Genomic DNA, 21,315 nt, shown 5'->3' on the forward strand with positions numbered 1-21,315 from the left:
AATCCCTCCCTGATTTGGGGGGTGATAAGGCCTATGTCCCCACCCTTTCCCTCCCGAATTTACACTCCTCCCTGTGCCCTGTGGAAACCTAGCCAGCCAGTGGAAAGAAAATAGAAGCTCTCTGGACCTCTGCTTCCTGTAAAATGGGAATAATAATTCTTGTCCTGCCTGTTTCCCAGAGTTGTGCGTTTGTTTCAAACGAAGTGTGCTCAGAATTCAAATAAAAAGCAGTTAGAGATAAGATCATGGCAATTATGCCAATGGAAACATCAGAATTTTTTTTTAATTTTTTTAAACGTTTATTTATTATTTTTGAGACAGAGCATGAACGAGGGAGGGTCAGAGAAAGAGGGAGACACAGAATTCGAAACAGGCTCCAGGCTCTGAGCGGTCAGCACAGAGCCCGACGCGGGGCTCGAACTCACGGACCGCGAGATCATGACCTGAGCTGAAGTCGGATGCTTAACCGACTGAGCCACCCATGCACCCCCAGAATTTTTTTTTTTTTTAATTACAGTTCACTCGTTTAAAGTGTACAATTTGATGGTTTTGGGTGTATGTACAGTTTTCCGACCTTTGCCACCGTTTTAGGACATTTTCGTCCTCCCCAAAAGAAACTCTGTATTTTTATTTTGTTTTTTGTTTTTGTTTGATTTTTATTTATTTTTGAGAGGGAGACAGAGGGTGAGCGAGGGAGGGGCAGAGAGAGAGGGAGACACAGAATCCGAAGCAGGCTCCAGGCTCTGAGCTGTCAGCACAGAGCTGGATGCGAGCCTGACACGGGGCTCGAACTCACGAACTGCGAGATCATGACCTGAGCCGAAGTCAGACGCTCAACCCACTGAGCCCATCAGGTGCCCCAGAAACTCCATACCCATAAGATTGTACAGTATGTGGTCCTCTGTGATTGGCTTCTTTCACTTGGCATGTTTTCAAGATTCATCTACGTTGTGGCATCTATCAGTATTTCATTACTTTTTTATAGTCAAATAATATTCCATCCTGTGGATAGGTCACATTGTGTTGATCTACTCATCAGCTGATGGTGAACTTCAGAATTTTAAAAATAGAAGCTAGACCATATTTGCTTTAATTTGCAAAATTACCCCCCCCCCCACTTTTTTGGGGAAGTGCTCTTATGCTGAATACTGTTACAGGGCACAGATTTCCAAGTCTGTGGGTGGTCTTCATAGTTGAGCAAATACTAATAACCTCAACAGATTCTACCTGGAACCAAATATTGGGTGAACATGACTGAACAGTCGTGGTCCCTCTGAAGCGCAAGGCTTTTCATCTGTGAAAGTAGTAACTATTGCTGGTGACTTTTTCTGTGGGTTGGCTAAGGATTAAGACATTATCTCCAGTGACTCAGGCACGCCCCTGATGGGACTATCTCCTTTGTCTTCATTTTCTCCTCTGGTGCTAATCGCGCAAATAGCATCCAAAAGATTGTGATCAGGTGAGGTTATTTCCAGCCTGGGGAGTCTTTTTTTGCTCTGTATGCGGTTTGCTTGTTTGTTCATGTTTTGGTTGTTGGTTTTACCTGTTGTAAATATTCAGAGGCCCAGGTCTGTTGACATGCTGGAGAGAGGAAAATACACTTTGTCCAGATTTGACACGCTGGCTGCCCGTCTGTGCTGTGGCTTGGTGTGGCGGAGGGCAGAGTCTCTGTGCTCGGGGTGCAAAACCCAGCCGGGGTCAGCTGCCTTGTAACCACTTCTGATTACCAGCCTCCACGACTGTTTTGGGCATTAATGTCCCTTACGTACTCTGAGGAGAAACTCTTCAAGGAAAATGTGATTTTTTTTTTTTTTCTTTTCTTTATTGGCTGCGCAGGTTGGACCTAGGAAGATGAGTTTTGCTTTAAGAAGCAGGGAACCCTTAATGGTCTTTGAGAGAACCCTGAAAATTAGGTGTTTTTCCAGAGCCATCTAAATGACACTCTGTGGTTGTTATTCTGGGCTCTGTACGTTAGCAGGTGGGTCCACCCATTTAGTGCTGGGAAGAAACAGGAATAAGATGGTTTGACTCCTCCAGTCCACGTGTGTACTGTCTCTGTTGCCTTACACACACACACACACACACACACACACACAAATACACATATTTAGAATTCTTTCCTCTCCCAAGTTTCTCTCTCTCTCTCTCTCTCTCTTTTTGAGAGAGAGGGAGGGAGGAGTAGAGAGAGGGAGACAGAGGATCTGAAGGCGACTCTGCTGACAGCAAAGAGCCCGATGCAGGGCTTGAACTCATGAACTGCGAGATCATGACCTGAGCTGAAGTCGGACGCATAACTGAACCAACCAGGCGCCCCTCTCGAGGTTCTCTTTAACCTGACTTGTACTAACACAAGCAGCTGACCAGGCAAGGTCCACTTTGAGAAAAACAATTCTGCCTTCTGCCACATCACCACCGCCCTTAGACCCACTGTCGTTGCCCCAGGCTTGTGCTCGATGACAACAGTGGTGGCCTCTTAAGTTATCTTACAATAGCGTGATTCTTTCTGGGGATGACAGAAAGGGGCCGGTGTCATTCTGGAACCAGGGATGCTAGCGAATGGAGCTGGCCAGCCTTTCCCCAAATTGTCGAGTACCTTTCCCCATTCTGAATGAGATGGCGTCTGGATCCGTCCTGCCTGCAGGAATCTGTTGCTTTTGAATATTTATATCCTTCCATCCTTCCAGTGTGATCCCTCCTCTCATAATATTTGGGGAGAATTTTTTTTTTTTAACCAAACTATGTCAGTGTAACAAATTTTTGTGCAATTAGTACAGTGCATTTCAACCGAAATGGTTTGCTTTCATAAGTACTGAGAAGGTTTAAATAACGTTTTCTCATAAATCCGCCCTCGTTTACAGTCACTCAGTTACTGCACCAAGAAGACCCTCCAGAGTTTGATGTTGTCAGGAAACATATTAGCAGAAAATAGTATGGTATCTAATGCTAATAATTGGTTAGCGGAAATGAGAAAAGAAGAAATGTAATTGGGGCTCCTGTGGCTAACAAGAGGTGAATTATGAAACATTTCCAGGGGAGATTCCAGGGCTGTTCCAGAAACCTGTTATTTGCATTTTAAAACATTTGGGCTCCATTGAGAGGGGAGGGGGGGTGCTGTTTACCAACACTGCTTTCTTTTGCAGAGTGAAGCGCTCCAAATTGCCCGAGTGGGAGCTAGATCCCCGGCACACCCACCCCTGTGGGAGCTCTGCTGGTTTTTAAGGAGAGGATTGGCTGGTAGACGCTCCAAGTGCTAGCCAGCCCCCCCCCCCCCCGGCCTCCTGGAGCTTGCACAGTGCTGCTCCTGGCGCAAGGTGGCCCGATAGGGACCCGCATGCCTGCCCAAAGGCTAGTCTGGGACAAGGAACCTCCCTTTAGCAGGAATCTCATCAAAGGCACATCATTAGATACCCTCTATTAGCCGGATTCACACAGCTTTCTGCAGCCTGTGGTTCTTGGACGCCAGCTTCTGCCTCCAGCTCTTCCCTCGTAGTCGTTGCTGGGCGAGGTGGACGGGCTGATAGTTTACGCCTGCCCTCGTGGATCAACTCCCGTTCTCTCGAAGTTAGTTGCTGAGCATGGTTTTTCTTGAGCGCGTCGGCATTTTGTCTGGTCTGGAGTGATTGCACGTTTAGGGGCAGGGACTCTCAGATCCATATGCGGATCACGGCTACGCAGCCTGGTTGCAGGGAGAAGCTTCCCTTGCCATGTGCTGAGGTCAGCGCGGAACCTCGTCACTGCCTGAGGAGGCAGATGGGAGGGATGTACTGGCACTCCGCTTGTGTCTGGCTTTCCAAGGAATTAGGATGGCCTCAGAAAAGACTTCACGGAGTGTTCCAGCGACATCCGTTAGAACTTCATTCATTTTTTTGCGTGCCTTGGCTAATTTACCAATATTAAGGTTAGCCGTTTGGAGTTATTACCTTACGTCCCAGTAGAGTCTTGACCTTTACTTAAAAAAAGCTCATTTAGGGGGCGTGTGGGTGGCTCCGTCAGTTAAGTGTCCTGACTTCAGCTCAGGTCATGATCTCGTGGTCCGTGGGTTCGAGCCCCATGTTGGTCTCTGTGCTGACAGCTCAGGGCCTGGAGCCTGCTTCGGATTCTGCGTGTGTCTCTCTCTCTTTACCCCTCCCCCGCTCACATTCTGTCTCTCAAAAATGAGTAAATGTTAAAAAAAGATCGAAAAAAAAGCTCATTTAGTGTTCATACCAGCTGAAAAGTAAAAGTATCTCTTATTCAGAATTACCCAAGTAAGTTATTTTTACTTGATCCTAAACTCTTTAAGAAACTTTTTTTTTATTTTTAGTTTTTTCAAGGTTTATTTATTTTTGAGAGAAAAAGAGACAGAGAGCAAGTGGGGGAGGGGCAAAGAGAGAGGAGAAGAGAGGGACACAGAATTCGAAGCAGTTTAATAAACTATTTTATACCCTCTTTCCCTTCGTTGTTTATGATACTGTAATGAAAACTATATGTTTTATTTCCAGCTTCTCAACGTTTGTTATTTTGAAGTATTTTTTTTTTCTCCCAGGAAACAAAGCAGGTTGGCAACATTTTCTTTTAACCAATAAGCATCTTTTGAAATGACGCTTCAAACCCCATTCATGATACCATATCCCTAAAATATTTTTCTGGGCCATGTGAAGCTTTTATCTCGTAAAAGAAAGCTTTCCTGCCCACGTGTCGCCTTTTCTCCTTGGCTATAACTTTCTTCAGCAACTCTCCCCTTGTTATATAAGGGCCATGTCCAGAAATTGAGGCACATTGGATTTGTACTTAGAGCCATTTCAGCACCTCGTGAGTTCCCCTCCTCTGTGTTCTGCTAGCCCTGCAGAATTGGAGCTTTTGTGGGTGGTGGGCAGGGCCCTTAGAAGGTACCCTCAAGTGACGTGACACACCGGCCCTCAGAAATGCAGGGCGCACAGCCAGGTAGGTGGCAGTGGCTCTGAGGCCCTGCATCTGTTTCTGTGCTGAGGTTGAGAAGAGGTGACCTGTGCTGTGTACAAGGGCGAGTGTAGGGATGCACTTGACACGGGTTTCTTCTGGGTCCATCCTGTTTTGCCTTCCGTTTGGATCCTGGTCTTTCTCACTACAGTGTGGTCCCTGAGGGCCAAGGCTGACTTCATTCATTCTATCCCTTGAATCTAGAGACGGTGATCATGTTTTGCCCCATGCCACCCTCGAGCAGGATGGCTCAGGGTCACTGACAATGGCACGGGAAGAAGGAGTCTCAGTCCGTGAGCTGTCCACTAGCCATTCCCGGCCATGGGCCATTGGCTTCCATGTTCAATGCCATCCGCCTACGTGTGCGTGCATGCAGGTGTACACACATGTGCCCACACATATGCACCTGTAGACTCTCACACTTTGTCACTCACACACACTCCCAGTTTTGGAACATAATCGTGAACATCAGACGTTACTTTCCACCTGCCACGTCAGCGACAGTGTCGTGGTTTAGCTTTACCATTTAATGACAAAAATGGTGGCTTGTTTGTAGCTCTGATTACAGTTTTCTTTGCGTCTGTGTTAAGTTGGTTGACAACGTATTTCAAATGTAATTAGTCCCCACCAGAGTTACCTCACCTTCAAGAGGTGAGAATTATTGATGGAGGTTAAAGCTAGAACAGCGTGACCCGTGCAGACCTGAACTCTCTTTCCAAGGTCACAAATGTGTATGTGGGCTCTACTTACCCGGTCGGACGGTTGGATAGGTGGCTGCTGTGGCTTATTTGCTTTCTGGCGTCCTTGTTTGTATGCATGTGTGTATATGTGAATACGTGATAAAGAGATATGAGGATTTTACCCTCTTAGCAATTAAAAAAAAAATTGTCATTTTGCTAGTTTGCTTCTTTAATGGAATGGCTCTTGCCAGGGCTTTTCTCGCAAATGGATTTCTTACTCCTCCAAAGATGCTGCAGTTTCAAAATACGATTCTTCCATGTCCTCTGTAGAACCCTGAACTCCTAGTTTTTAAAGTCTCGGTTTTGCTTTGTTCTTCTCTGTATAGTCCTGGGTAGGTCCTTTTATGTCTAGACGTAGAGATTTAAAATAAAATCGTGAAAGAAATTGATTACATGATTTCTAAGACCCATTTCATTGGGTCTTAGAAATTCCCAATTCTGGTTTCTTTTAGAGACCCACAAATAATCCTTTCCCTCTTGCTTGGGGGGAGAAAACACATAAAAAAATACAACCCAAATATATTAGGGTGATACAGAACTGATAGGATGTGCGTGCGTGCGTGCGTGTGTGTGTGTGTGCATGTGCGTGTGTGTGTGTGTGTATAAGGAGATTTATTGTAAGGCTGACACGATTATGAAGACAGGCAAGTCCCAAGATCTGCAGTAGGCAAGCTGGAGACATGGGGGAGCTTGTGATGTAGTGTAGTCTGCTTTTGAAGGCCCGGGAACCAAGAGAGCTGATGGTGTAGTTCATGTCCAAAGGCTGGCGGGCTTGAGACCCTGGAAGAGCAAAGGTTGCAGTTTGAGTCTGAAGGCATAGAAAACCGATGCTCCACTTGAAGGCAGCCAGGCTAGAAGGAGGAGTTCCTCCTTCTTTGGGGGGGAGAATCAGCCTTTTGTTATTCGGGCCTTCAACTGATTAGATGAGGCCCACCCCCATTATTACGGAGGGCATCGGTTTTATTTAGTCTGTCAGTTTTCATGTTGAACTTGTCCCAAACCCCAGAAACACTCAGAATAACGTTTGACCAAATATCTGGGCACCCCATGGCATAGTCAGGTCAACACATAAAATTAACCATCACACCAAACTTTTCTGAGACAGAATTTAAAACTTCTGGTTTTTTCTTTCTAAGAGGTGGGCTCACAATTCTCCCAACAGCCAGTAGCAGCTGTTCGCCATATTGGATCTGAATAACATTATTTCATGCAAAATCTTCATCTCTGGAGGCTTTCATATTTTTTCGGGTTCTTGTTTTTTAAATGCTTTTCAACTCCTCCTTTCCTTTTTATTTTTCCTGGCAAAGCAAATCGTACTTTCTAGCTCATTGGGTTCCATTCTGCTGCATTAATATTTAAATACTGCCCAACCACTTGTGGAAGGAGCTATAAGCTCACAAAGAGACAAAATAGTAGAATACACAAATGTCACCACAACTTTTTTGATGCTTGATCCGTGTGGCCGTGGCCCAGAACTGGTCGGCACCCCATGTCATCAGGTGCTGAGTCACCAGTGAAATTGAAACCCGCCATCCGCTCCGCCTGCCTTCTCTCTTAACATGCCACAGCTTCGTACCTTCACCTTCTCCAGACGAAATGTGTCTTTCGAAATCGTCTGTCACAAATAGGCGGTGCCTCTGGAGAAAGCTGGGAGGCCGATCCGGTGCTGTTAAGTGTTCGTGGCTCCTGCTTGCTGGAGACCACATCTCAGGGCAGTGTAGCCAGTGACATCGGAGGCACCAGAGGAGCAGGGGGGCTGAGTGTCAGTTCCTGTAGGTGTTGTGGTTCAGGGCCCCTCTCTCCATCCCAGGCCACAAGCCATGTTCATTCCTATTTTAAAAGGGGCCAGGTGCCTGTTCCAAAATACTGCCTTATAATAGTCTCCTCATCATGCCAGGACCATGAAACTCACGGCATTTTCATTTACTTTTTCTGAAGCGTCTCCATTTCTTTCCACATTACCCCTTGATCCGTGGGTGGGTAATTATCGAGGTCAGTCTGATTAAGGTGACCTAGACTACTCCAGTCAAGATGCCTCTCTCTCTCTCCAAACCCAATCCAAACTGACCTGAGCAACATAAGTGTATTGACCCCAAACTCCTAACAAAGTAGTACACGGGTGGCATGCATCAGGCATGGCTGGATCCAGGGGCCCCCATTTACCAGGACACCATTTCTCTCCTTGGCTCTGGGTTGATGTCACCTAATGAAGACAGGTTGAAGTCCAGAGAGATCTTATCGTCTGAACCAGTGGTTGTGGACGGGGATGTGATGCGTTGAGTGCAGTTGGACCGAGGGGTCCACATGGCTTGAGAGTTGGGGTTGTACCTCCTAAGTAATTCAAGGTACTGGTACCAGAAAAAGCACGAATGGATGCGGAGCCTAAAACTCCGTGGATGCCTGCTTTCTAACCTTTAGGATCCGTTGATGAGTTATATGTTTATTAAGGGGAGATTCGGCTACAGTTCCTTCTCGGTACAAAATGATTTTGTAGTTGTATATACATTTGAATTTGTTTAGAAGCCATTTTTTTATCCTCCAAAATTTGAAGTGGCTTAGAAGACTTTACGTTATACCAAAAGATTGGAAATGAACGCTTAAAGAAATGAGAAAAAAAGAAAAGCAGGGTACGCCCAGAAGACAAGAAGGGAATAAGGATAATTTTACACATTTCGAAGCTAGGAGCTCCTACAGAATCGGTTGAAATGACCTGCAGACTTGGCTCTGAGGTTCCCAGGAATGGCAGATCTGGGTTTTAGATGGAGGGGTGTGTGTGTGTGTGTGTGTGTGTGTGTGTGTGTGTGTGTAAGTAACCTATCCGCATAAGCCACAGGCCCCTGTGGGAGTATAGACCCGAGGAAAGGCCATGGGAAGACAATAAAGATGCCGTGGTCTATGGTAACCTTAGATACATTTCTTTCCCAAACTCCTCTGGGACACTTGCCCTTGGGGGCCTTGCCTCTTTGCTCTCAGCACCTTGTTAGAAAACAGAGTGAGCAGACAGGGATTTCAACCCTCATATTGCTAGGTTCCTTCCAGGAACAGTTGGAGGGTTAAACCATGTCACCTCTGATGGGAGACAGTAAGGTGAGTCACCGCTGTGACAAGGCAGAATGAGATTACCTTAGTTGTAAAGCTGGGCCGATCTTGAAAATGGACTCCTGCTTGCCTAATGACTCACATTCCTGTTTACAAATGAGCGCTGTGTGGGCAAGTGCAGAGTGGGGCGTTCTGTCTCCCAGACGGAGACCAGAGACCTCCAGGCATGGGCAACCAGGGCTACCTCTGGGAGCTTGGGCTGCCCTTTCTGGGGGGGCAGACCTCGGGGCTTCCGGCAATGGTGGCTTTCCGAGACCAGACAGGGGCAGCTGCAGCCAGCTAGGACCCTGGAGTATCACCAGCTTGCAGGCCATGTGACCCCTTCCCATTTGGGGAGTTCATGTGGCCTTTGGATGGTTTTAATCCTCCTGGACACCCTCCCCGCCCCCCACCACCCCCACCCTGCTGCCACTATGGGAGGACCAGGTAATATGGTAGCCATGTAAATTGTTCTGGAAACACAGTTGCTGTTTATAGAATTCGTCCTTTATTTCCATCGATTTGCTGTCTCCCAGGGTCTTTAGCATCCATTATGCTCATTCTGCTGCTATTTGATGAAATCAGAACATAAGATATTGGGTTTTGTGCTCAGTTCAGTCTCATGCTCTTAGTCCTGAATTCTGTTATTCAGGATTAAGAAGGGTGAAGAATTTATTAATGGCACTTTTTTTTTCTTCATCTAAACCCTTTTAAAGACTGGAGTAGAGAAGTCATCACGTGCATACAAAGGGCATAGATATTTTCTTTTCTAAAAGGCAATCAGAATGATATTTCTCTGTTGTGAAATAGCCCTTCTTGGACCCCAGGTCTCTTTATGCCCCCTAAAATCTCTACCCCATTTATAGAGTAACAGGGAATGTCTGGACAGGCAAACAAGTCCACACAGCAGCACCGTGAGTCGACCGAGACCTGGTCCCTATTCCCCTTCCGCCAGTTACTAGCTGTGTGACCTTGGGCATGCTCCTTAACGTCTCTGAGTCAGTTTCCTCCTCTGTAAAATGGGCATGACAATACCTACCTCACAGGGTGGTTGTGAGGAGTTGAGGAACAGCGTGCACATTCCTGTCTAAAGCCCCCGACAGGGTCGGCAGTCAAGGAAGCAGCTGTCATGATAGGCTCCAGCCGGGCTGAAATTGAGTACAGCACCTGCTTCTTGAGCACGCATACCGGTGTGCTGCCGGATCTTTTCGAGGGGTCCAGAGATGTAAACGTAGTTGCCTCTCCAAAATCGTAGTCCGGCAGAGGAGAAGGTGACTAGACAGATCCCCAGATAGCCCTAGGGTAGTATTGGGTGGAACCGTATGTGATTGCATTTTTGTAGGGTAGAACTATCAGCAGTATCACTTGGTTAAATTAATAGAAGATTCAGTAAGGTAAGTTGACAGAGAGAGAGAGAGAGAGAGAGAGAGAGAGAGAGAGAGAGAAAATGCTGGCCAGCTGGCTCAGAGCAAGGAGCAGCCGTGTCCACTGGGGGAAGGATGGGCAGAGGTGGGGACAGCGGGAAGGGATGTAACAGAAAGGTTGCATGAAGGAGGCTGTATTTAAGATGTTGCTACAGGGGGCCCCAAGCTGGAAGGCAGGGAGGTGGAAGAGTCCTGGGGTCGCATCGGGAACCGTGCTCGGAGTTTGTAGAGAAGCGTGGGTTAGGGAAGAAAGTCAGGCTGGGGGCCATGAATGCCTTGGTGACCGCGTCCCCCTCCCTCCCAAGCCTCACTCTGTTCCCCTTTCTTCCTGGCAGCAGTGCCCCCTCCCTTGCTGCACTCAGGGACATGACTGTCAGCACCTCTACCCCCCCTCAGACTTCACTGTCAGCACTCAAGTCTTCAGGGACATGAAAAGGAGCCACTCCCTACAAAAGGTTGGGGAGCCCTGGTGTTTGGAGGTAGGTCTCGGAGCAGAATGACGGTATGAGATGAGCTAGCTCTGAAATGCAACCGCCCGTCCAAAGTTCACCCCGCGTCAGGGCAGGCTGCACCCACCGTGACCCCTACATTCCCTCCGGGTTGCCGTCACATCATCGGGTGCCGCGATGTCTGGGTGTTCTGATCACCGATAGGTTTATCATAGCCATAAGAATGCTAGTTTGCGAGGAGAGGGTGGAGGGTGGCGCACCCGTGAACCCAAGGTGCCTGGCTCCCCGTAAAGGCTGCATGGTCCAGGGTCATGTGGAGCTTCCGTGAGAATGATGTTACCCCATTAGACTTGACCCCCAGGAAATAATTTCCTGGGACGTTTCACAGCTCCCAGGGGAAGAGAAGTTACTCCCTCGACTTTGCCTTTGTTATTAGTTATTTAGAACTTAAGGATTTTCTTGTAGAATTCAGGGCACTGAGAAATGCTCAGTCCTCTGCAGCGAGTGATACCTTCCTGAGGCAGCTGTGAATGGCTTTCCTCGCAGCCGCGCTTGTCCAAGGACAGGAAGCATTGTTAATTTCTTTTAAATAATTCAATACTATGTCAATACCCCATATTGCTCCGTGCTTGGGAGTGACAGTTCCCTTCAAATTAGTAGTCTCAAAGCATAAAGACCATGTAGAACATGCTTTCGTTCTCAGAAAAGCAGAAGTCAATGCAGATAAAAAAATTTTAAGTAACTCTTGAGACCTGAATGGCAAATGATTTTGTATTAATGCTAGGTTTTGTTGTTTTTTTTTTTTTTTAAGAAAAGTGAATATTTAAGAGCCGATTAGTGAAACGTCTATCTTTTAAAAAACAGTTACAGCACACCTACTACGTGCTGGGGGCTGTGCTGGGCGCTGGGACTCCGGGACAGGGAACAGGCCTAGGCGTAGAGTAATATGTAACACGGGTACACACGTCTTGCCTTCAGTGAGAGAAAAGGTGTACTCGTTCATCCTCACCAGCTTGTTTTCATGTAAGAAGTAGTAGACAGCCCTTTAAGAGAACTGAAAACGTGGAGAAACATAGAGAAGAAAATGTGCACACCCACCGTCTTTTTACCCATTTATAATCCCTTAATATTTGCCTGTGTTTCTTCCCCGTCATCCCTGTGTCGAAACTTTAAAAGTGTTCCACAGGATTGGACTCATACTTTGTTTACACTTTTGTATCTTCTTCCCACTTGAGGCGACACCGAGGGTGCTTCCGTGCACCGCAACGTGTCCTAACTCTGGTTAGTAACTCGCTGTGTTAGTGTCCTGTGAAAATCTTCCTATGTGATGGCCCCCGCTTTGGCCAGATGTAAATAAAACTGAAGATGTTCCTGGTCTCTTTGGAAACGCCCTCTTCTCCACCCACGATGGTGCCTGCACTCCAATTTCCTGGGCCGGTGAACACGTAAGGCCCGTGTTCTTTACTGGGTCTGGGTGTGACAGCACAGGGAGGCCTCCCTCTGTGTGCACCAGCCCATGGCCTGAGCGAAGCCTTTTCTCAGCAGCCCCTCCCTGGCCCAGGTTTTAACAAGTGCAGCCGGCTGTCCATTCTGACCCTGGATGATAAGGCCACACACCCCACGTATAGTTATTCCTGCCCCAGCGGCCTGGCAAATCGTAACTCATTAATCTTTGGTCAGAGTTACGAGGCAGATAAAGGAGAACTAGGCACCCATTTTGAGTATGAGGAAAATGAAACAGAAAGACTGGGTTTCTTCCTTATAACTCGAGATCTCTGAGGCCAGCGACTGCGTTCATGTCTCCGCTTTGCCCTCAGGACACAGAAACCTCTTCTGGGGAAAGCCCTGATATGCCCCGCTTCCAGCATTGGGTCTAAATCCCTAAATCGGGAATAGGCCAGACACGGAGACGCCCCCTCATGGGCTGTGGGGACTTGGGCAAGTTCCGTAGCTGCTCTGTGCCTCAGTTTCTCTGCCAGTGAAGGGGGGGTCACACAGGGGCTGCTGTGAGCATCCAGTGAGCAGAAGCGTACAAAGTGGGGCTTGGCCAGAGTTGCTGGCGACCAGCACAAACACTCGGCAAGGTCCTAGGAGCAAGTGTGTCCATGCGATGGGCTTGCTTTGCTGTGGACGTTTTCACGGAAGCTACTTAGGTATTATTTGCAGTACTTACTACTTCAGGATTTGCGGTGGGATAGAGAAATCCCAGCGTGGCTGTGCTCCAGGTGGCTCTGGGTTAGCACAGCAGAACCCACGCCAGAGTAGAGTCAGAAGTAGGGGGCGCCTGGGTGGCTTAGTCGGTTAAGCATCTGACTTTGGCTCAGGTCATGATCTCATGGTTCATGAGTTCGGGCCCCGCTTCTGATGAGTCCCGCTTTTCTCTCTCTCTCTCTCTCTCTCTCTCTCTCTCTCTCTCCCTCCCTCCCTCCCTCCCTCCCTCCCTCCCTTGTGGGATTCTCTCTCCCCCCCTCTCTCTGCCCTAGCTCACGTGTGTCCTCTCTCTCTCATAGGATTGAGTCCAGCCTTCCCTCACCTCTGTTGGCAAGGGGCTTCACCCCACTGTGACACGCTCCGTGTGTCTGTAAAGGGGGATGGGGGTGGCAGACCAACCTCGCCTGCTTCGCCAGGGGCAGCTACCAGGATCCCTGGAAGTACTGATCAGAGTGAGATGCAACACAGCGCCCCCTATGGGCCAGGCGCTTCCTGTAAGCACTGAGCTTCCAGTAACCTAGGACCCGCCGACAACCCTGAGAGGGAAATGCTGTGATCCCCTTTTGCAAGTGAGCCACAGGGAAGTATAGCAACTGCTGAGGAGCACACGGCACAGGGGCATAGCCTTAAAACTGCTGTTAAATGAGGACCATGGCAACGGCACACAGTCCAGGGGAGGATACTAACCATCCTCCACTTGCTAACGAAGATGTGTTGGGTCCTATTCAACACTCTCCCCTCTCAGGGGCTGGGAGGAAGCTTTTGATTCAGGACATTCACAGTCACATCGGGTGACTTTGTGGCATTCTCCAGTGCCACACGCAGGATACTTTGTACCCCAGCCATACTTAACTTTCGTTGTCCCTTCCCTGTCCTTTCTTACAAGGTGGCTGGAGTCTATCCCTTGAGCCCTCCCCTCCAGAGAATTAAAGTTGGTAGACCAACTGAGTAATTATGACTAAGAAAATCAATATTCACCTGGGCCGGCATGAGTCACTTCTTTCTAGTTAGCTATTCACATACCTTTTAAAGCTAGCCACACAGTCATTACATTGGGGCTATTAACATGTCTAATAGTGACCATAATAGGGCGGGACCCGTGGCATAAGTGCGTTCAGATAAGAAAGAGTGTTTTTTCCCGTAATTGCTAAGTTAATGCTGTTTTCACGGAAATGCTGGCAAGCAACCTTTTAAAGTTCTTTGTCTGAATCCTTCCCTTATTCCCTGCTTCCCCCTTTTCGGGGGTTGTATACATTTTTCCTGATCAGTGGTTGGATTAACAAGATGGCAAACGCTGTCCCTTTTGGTGTTTTGGGTAACCTACCTTTTTGCTAGAGTAGAGGCTATTTTTATTTCATATTTAAGGATATGGGAGGGAGGGAGTGTGTGTGTGTGTGTGCGCGTGTGCGCGCGCGTGTGCGTGTATTCAGGGGGGCGCATTATTGTTGGTGCTCGTTAAATCTCTCAATTTACACATTTAACAAAAAAAAAAGACGTCTGCTAACTTTGCAAAGCTAGTCGCGTAGACAGGGAGTGAACCATTTTGGCGAGGAGGAAATGAAACTTTTCTTAGGTTTATTAGACCACATCCTATAAATCTGTGGCTTATTATATGTCTGATTTCTAAAAAGCGTGGCATCACAGCTGAAGTTTTATTTTTGCTTATTAGTCACTGAAACAAACGTAGATACTGCTTCATTTCCTTCGTACTCTATCTTTCAATACATGTTATGTATGGAAAATCTGGATTTACACAACAAAGTACATTAGAAGGGAAGTATTTGCTTTATAAGTCTCTGCAGTGCAACTTTGCAAGCATTCTGTTAAGCTAGAATGTTTAAGTTGTCGTCTTACTCCTGACGACATAGAGAAGCAGTGACAAAACAGTACAAGTACCTCTCAAAGGCCAAGTTAACATTGTGACAGACGTCCTTCCATTCTTTCAAAAGGTGTGTGTTAAAAAATCACAGACGGGCCTCACCTCATACCGTGTGCAATTGTTTTCTGTTTATTTTACATCTCTGGCGATGGAGACACCTTCCTGAGTGTGATGTGTGCAATGGAGACTCTCTGTAAAACTTTTCACGGTTGTCCATTCAAGACGTGAGTTTCCCGCAATGTGCTTCGTCATGGCCCCAGTGCAAACAGACTGTCTCTAAAATTCCACTGTTACAGGGCAGTTGCATCACAGGCGGGAGCGGATGTGAGTTGGAAATGACAAGGCAAAATGAGTCCAGACGTTCCATAATGCCCTCATGATGCGTGGGACCCGTAGCTTCGTGCATACGGCCGTGGACCATTCTGTGCCAGTGCACCAGCAAGTTCCCCCCCAGCCAGATTCGTTCTCAGGGTGGGATCGCTAGTGGGACCACCCACATTATTGTGTTATTTCCTCTTGCTCTCATTCTCTACTCGGAAAGCGTCCCGTTGAATTCTTGGAAGGTTCGATGAGTGCGTTGATTTCCTCCACCCGTTAGTGTCCTCAGTCGTAGAAATGGACACTGTCGTGCCCAACTTGGGATCCCTAATGCCTCAGTGGAATCCCATTCCCAGCACATCATGATGTAGCCTGCTTCCTACGTGATTGACCCAGCTTGGACACAGCTTGCACAGGGAAAATAGGCCCAGAGCGGGAAAGGATCATTCCAGGCCCTATTCCCCACGTGTTTGCCATTCCTTGACTGCAGGCTGTGAATGCTGTTCTTTTCACTTCTTACTTCCTCCCACCCGGTGAGGCTGGTCTACAAAGTTGGAAGCCCAGGCACACCGAGCACACGGAGGGCCTCTGAGGAGCTCGCCCGTGTGGAAGGTGTGAGTGTCCCCTGCCCTGCGTCCCCACCTCTCGGGCCGCCTCACATCCGCTGGGACGCCCCAGGCTGTATCACGGCTCTTATCTTTGTGACTGCCTCCTTTCCCCTATTCCTGTGAGTCACATGTTTTCTTTGCATCCCATGTGACAAAGGTCATTAATAGAGAAGACTTGGCTTTTGATGCGTGATCTGTTATCACCCGCACGGTTTATTGTGTTGGGTCCTCCCCTTTTGTAATTCTGTGAGGCAGCGGATCACTTTTTAAAGGGCTAAACTGTGTCAAGGGAGAGTTGAAATTAGCCTTCAGATTTTTTTTTTTATTCCTTAACACGTTTCCCCCTCCATCAGATGACTCGGTCGGCAGCCGAAGAGAGGGAGTGGATGCTTTACACTAGTGGTTGTGACCTTACCTGTCACATCAGTCTGTGTGTCTGTCTGTCTGCCGTGATCTCTCTGTTTCTCAGAGTGTGCTTTTGGTGTCTTTAGTGACGTCACTGAGGTAGATGCGTGGACTTTAAAGAACAGATAGGAACTGTATTTCAGCCCAGACTCCGGAGCTGCGTTTATTCATTTTTATTGGGCAATTATTGTCAGGTAAGCAGAGTAGGAGATCTCAGTTTTCATCCTTCCTTACCAGGCCAGTCCTCTGCACCTTATTCAAAAGGTATTAATTACCTCAGCTGCTGGGAGCTTAGCAAGAGGCAATACCAGGAAATAGATCGTTTTCCCTCCTTCATTTCACGCACTGCCAGCTTTCTCCATCACATCTCCGAAAGTCCCCTTTCAGGCCTGTTGCGTTAAAAAAAAAGCAGTAGTGAAAGATGTCCCCGCCCTGTTTTGGTTTGCTGCCGGGAGGAAGGTGATAGAAGTGGCCTAGGATCCTTGGTGGGGCCAGGTTCAGGTGCTGGCCGTCCCTTCCGTGGTGGTCCTCTCCCATCAGTTGCTGGCCCCCTCTGCTGGAGCTGAAAATGAGGAGGGAGGTGGCCTTTGCACAGCCACGGAGTTCTCAACTTTGCTAGAAACCTCCTGGGGCCCGTGTGCCTGTCCCTGTGCTCACGCACGTGTCTGGGGCCGTGCCACCCAGTGCGAGCGCGCCGTCTGCTGGGCCGCCTTTCTCTCTGGGAAGGTCGAAGAAGAGGACTGCTTGTGCCCACAGTGAAGGTTTCTGTTTGGGAGAGTCCGTTCCTTCCCCCGTGGGAAGGAACTAAAGTCACCAGAGAAAGAAGGAGAGAAGCAGGGGAGGTGGGGGGGGGGGGGCGGGAATCGGGGTGACGGAAGGTGGGCGCCTGCCCTACTCGGTGTATTTCCCCGCCCTGCCGGCCACCGTGTCTGCCAGGCTCTGTCGGAGCCCCTGCACCGCAGCCCCGCACCCCGGCCGTGGCCTCTTGCTGCTTAGGAAAACAGAGCTGGCGGGAGAGGACGTGGGACGGAACATGAGCTATGGGGCCGGGGCGGAGGGATCGGGGAGCTTTCGATCACCGCTGCTAGGCCTGGCTCGCCACGCTGGGGTTTCTGGCAGGCCCGGTGGTTCTCCGGGAGCCAGGGTGACAGGTGACAGGGCCCCTCTTCCTGCGAAATGAGGAGCCCCTCCAGCAGAAAGTAGACAACATTTGTGACCGCCCGGAAAGACCTCCAGTCTGTTGGTTGTTCACAGCTCCGTCGCTCGGATGTTTCTTTCCTCTGGCCGCTTTTTCCAGAACGCATGCGAAAGACGGCTGGAGGTGAGCGGAAGAGGAGAAGATCGCTTGTCGCATCTTCTGCGGGCTTCAGAAAAGCGTGCGGTTCCGAAGGGAAGTGGGGCATCTCTGGGCCTGCGGCTGTCCTGATGCGCGGCTGTGATTGCTCCTGAACGGAACGGGACCTCCTTTCTCCTTGGCCCTGCCCTGCTTTGGACGGCAACGCGTACTCAGATCGGGTTCCCGTGCTGGCCTTTCCTCATTGTAGTTCTGCTTGATTGGGCCACCTGCAACTGTCCATTTTTCAGTCTGGCGCTTACTACGTACGCTTCTGTGCCCCTGATTTTAGGTCTGGTGACCAAGGTTCTTTTGAGATGTAGGTTTTAAAAATAAGTAAGTAAATAAATAAATAAACGCAGACGCATAGACAGACACACACACACAGCTGACCCTTGAACAACGTGGGTTTGAACCGCGTGGGTCCACTTACAGGTGGATTTTTTTTGGATGGGTCCAGTACAGGACTACAAATGTACTTCCTCTTCCTCACAACTTTCTTTTCTTTTCTGTTTTTAAAAATAGTTATCTGTTTGTTTTTGAGAGAGAACACAAGCAGGGTGGGGCAGAGACAGAGAGGGAGACACAGAATCTGAAGCAGGTTCCAGGCTCTGAGCTGTCAGCACAGAGCCCGACGCGGGGCTCGAACTCACAAACCGTGCGTTCGTGACCTGAGCCAAAGTCGTATGCTTAACCTACTGAGCCACCCAGGCACTCCTTTCTCACAATTTTTTAAGTAATGTTTTCTCTTTTGTAGCTTCTTTTATTGTAAGAATATAGTATATAAGACATGTGACATATAAAATATAAAATACGTGTTAATTGATAGTTTATGTTATCTGTAAGGCTTTTGGTCAACGATAGGCTATTAGTAGTTAAGTTTGGAGGAAGACAAAGTTACAGATGGATTTTTCTTAACAGTTTATTTTATGGGTGAGAGGGCGTGAGTGGGGGAGGGGCAGAGAGAGAGAGAGGGAGAGAGAGAATCCCAAGCAGGCTTCTTGCTCAGCAGATGGATCTCATGACCTGAGCCGAAATCAAGGGTCAGATGCTTAACCAACTGAGCCGCCCAGGCACCCCCTACATTTGGATTTTTAACGATGTGGGGTTGGTTTTCCTGATGCCTCCCCGCTCTGGCTGTTCAAGGGTCAGCCATATTTTAAAATCTGTCATCCAACAACATTGACTTTTCTTTCGGTCTGTATATAGTTTTGTGAATTTCCGCATGAATCTGTATTACCACCGCTGCCATCAGGATACAGAAGGGCTCCATTGCCTTATACACACCCATCTGCTGGAGGTGTGTCACAGGAGACGTGGGGTTTAGTGTGACCATTTTTACCATTTGAAAGGCAGCATTGACTTGCTTCGTCTCTCTCTTGGAGACGTGCGTTTTCTGCTGTTGGTTATCAGAATCTCTGCTCCGGTCTTTGTGCCTGCTTCGGGAAACGAGACGTAACCGTGGCGCCTTGCTTGTGAGCTCGTTAGTTATTGACAAGTCTTGGTGGGATTTTCTGGCTTTTATACTGGCTCTTCTTGGGCATGTACCCAGTATGCTTTGGGCCACCTCGTGGATTTAGGGGAATTCAAGCTAAGTTTGACAGTGACCGAAGGAAAAAAAAAATGAATCAAGGATAAAGGATATACGTTATTGCCACCAGTATAGACGGCAATGTGGTATGAAACAACTTCTGGAATAGTCCGCCTTGAATTATCTATATTACTCTTTCGCAGATGTCGGGACAGATTGTCAAGGTTTAGGCATAACGTGTAAAATGAGAATGGCGTGTTTTCTGTAGATTTTGGTGGCCCAGCGTGGTTCTCCCAGGCCGTCCTCACTTATGCCATTACTTAGGTGAAACCAGGGATTTTGAGGTGCTTTCGTGATCAGTGGTATGTCCCAGGTGCTGGGACAAGCAGGGGCGTGAGCAGGGGCGTGCGTGGCAAGGCCGTGGTGGTTCAGAGCTAATGCTTTCCTAGGGGAAAGTGCACTGCAGGGACATGTATGTGATGAGGATCCTGTGCGAGTGCCTGTCCTCCTCTTGAGAAATGAGCAGAGGTGACCTCAAAGGTGCCCCGCTCAGAGGGTCACACTTGACTGGACAGCAGATGACGCCTTTGCCGTGGATTCTGCTGGGGAAGGTACAAGCGATCGTACACATGTAAATTGTTGTGTCATCTGATTCCCGTCTTTGTAATTACTTGGAAACCTGCCACTGCAGCCAGTTGAGAAGTGGAAACAGTGACCCGGTGCAGAAAGCAGAAATCGTAGGGGGGAGAGACATCCAGAAACACAGTCGTAACGTTCCTTCTGGCTTTCTGGCATCTAAACGCCCCCTGGAATCGGGAAAAAGGATTCTGACTGCCTTCTACAAAAGTAACCCAACTTTCCTGGCTCCGCACCCCTCCTCCCAGCCTCTCGCTGGCCAGGCTGAAGAGTTTGGTAGATTCAGGGCATTGATGATTCAGCTAAGACGAGCGAGTTTTGCTGATAAGAAACTTTCATTGTCGGGCAACAGATTCCTGTAGAGGAATGACTTCCAAGTGGGAGAAGAATGAATGGTTTCCATTTAAGGAAGACAAGAGCAACAACACGCACGAAGCAAAGCAACACAAGCCTGGGTACCTCGGCAGAACAAGAGGAGTACAGCAGGGTAGAAGCAAGTTGCATTTCTGCATCCGGATTGCACTGATAGAGGACTCGAGACAGGCGGCAGCGACATTCTTTTCCCCCGTGGTGCGAGTGTAAGCACGGGGCCCGGTGCCACAACTCTCCAACTTGCTTCCAGAAGAGCACGCAAAAAGCTCAGCTCCTCTCTGAAAGTCCTCGCCATTTGTCTGATTGACGTTGGAGACGTGGTACCATTTCTACAAACACCCACATGAGAAGGTTTATTTATTTTTTTTATTTGGGTGACAGATCTCCTGTTAGGGCGCTAAAAGATGAAAGCACTAAATATTTGCTTTAGAGAAACACAGTGAAAGGTTCTCTCATCCTCCCAGCTGAAAACTGATGGGCTTAGAATTCCATTAACCGAATTGACTGTCTGCAGTTAAACTTACTGCCCCCTCAAGGCATGATTAACAAGTGGGGTAGAAAGCCAGGTTGGACAGTGGAGGATTGTACTGGATTCTTTTTGCATGTTGAGTGGAACAGGGCCGTTTTGCGGAAATGGAGGTTCAAGTTAGCCCAGAGAAATTCCTGCCTTCTTCAGTGTCGATCTCCTCCTCCTGGGTTTTTAATAGCACGGTCTTCCCATCGGATTTCCTCTCCCTGAAAACAATCCACTTGTTAGTCTGGCTTTCAGGTTTAATGATAAAACTGTAATTCTCGCAAGGCAGTTTCGGATGAGGTCTCTTGCCTCAAAAGACGAGAGAACGTTGTTTCGGTACTCGGTGGTAGTTATTGCAGAGATTGTAATGAAACGATGAGGAGCCTGGGGTGGAGACTGCATGAATTCAAACTCTGGCTTTGCGACTGGCCAGCTGAATGACCACACGCATCTTCCTGAAGCCCACCTAGGGGTCCAAGTTTTCCCATTTTGTATCTACCTTCATTTTGTGGGAGATTTCAGTGAATCTACGTATGTAAGGCAGATGGCGTCTGTGGAACCTGGTAAACATCTGTCGACGTTAGCTCTTCCTTATTAATTCTCAGTGGGTATTTTTTAATGCATCTCTTTGGTGGGAAGAAAGAACTCGCCCCCTGGTGGGGGGTGTGGTTTAGTATTAATACTCCCCACCATTTGTTAGAAATTGCAGTCCTTCGGGGCATCGGCTCCAGGGTTTCAGAATATTCTTGTTTTGCCCTCACAGCTACCCCATGAGAGAAAAACTAACACTGTTCCCTTCCCATTTTATATATAAATAAGGTAGTGGTAGCTTATTGAGTGCTTCCTATAGAGCAGCTCTGGCCGAAGTGGTTTTCATCT

General features: G+C 48.2%; 1 protein-coding gene across 39 annotated transcripts in view; it reads left to right on the top strand.

Annotated features, from left to right (window-relative positions):
- The window catches only part of TCF7L2 (transcription factor 7 like 2), a 206,737-nt gene that overhangs the window by 115,770 nt on the left and 69,652 nt on the right, over window positions 1-21,315 (top strand). For 18 of the 39 annotated variants that reach the window (XM_023240928.2, XM_045040684.1, XM_023240925.2 and 15 more), the window contains one exon: window positions 10,516-10,659. The exons of 18 other annotated variants lie outside the window; for them this stretch is intronic. In XM_023240928.2, coding sequence (XP_023096696.1) covers window positions 10,516-10,659 — 144 coding nt within the window. The remainder of the gene's footprint in view (window positions 1-10,515; window positions 10,660-21,315) is intronic. 3 more of the 39 variants (XM_023240927.2, XM_045040681.1, XM_023240947.2) reach the window with 1 other exon arrangement.

Source organism: Felis catus, chromosome D2, assembly GCF_018350175.1.
Source record: "Felis catus isolate Fca126 chromosome D2, F.catus_Fca126_mat1.0, whole genome shotgun sequence".
NCBI lineage: Eukaryota > Metazoa > Chordata > Mammalia > Carnivora > Felidae > Felis > Felis catus.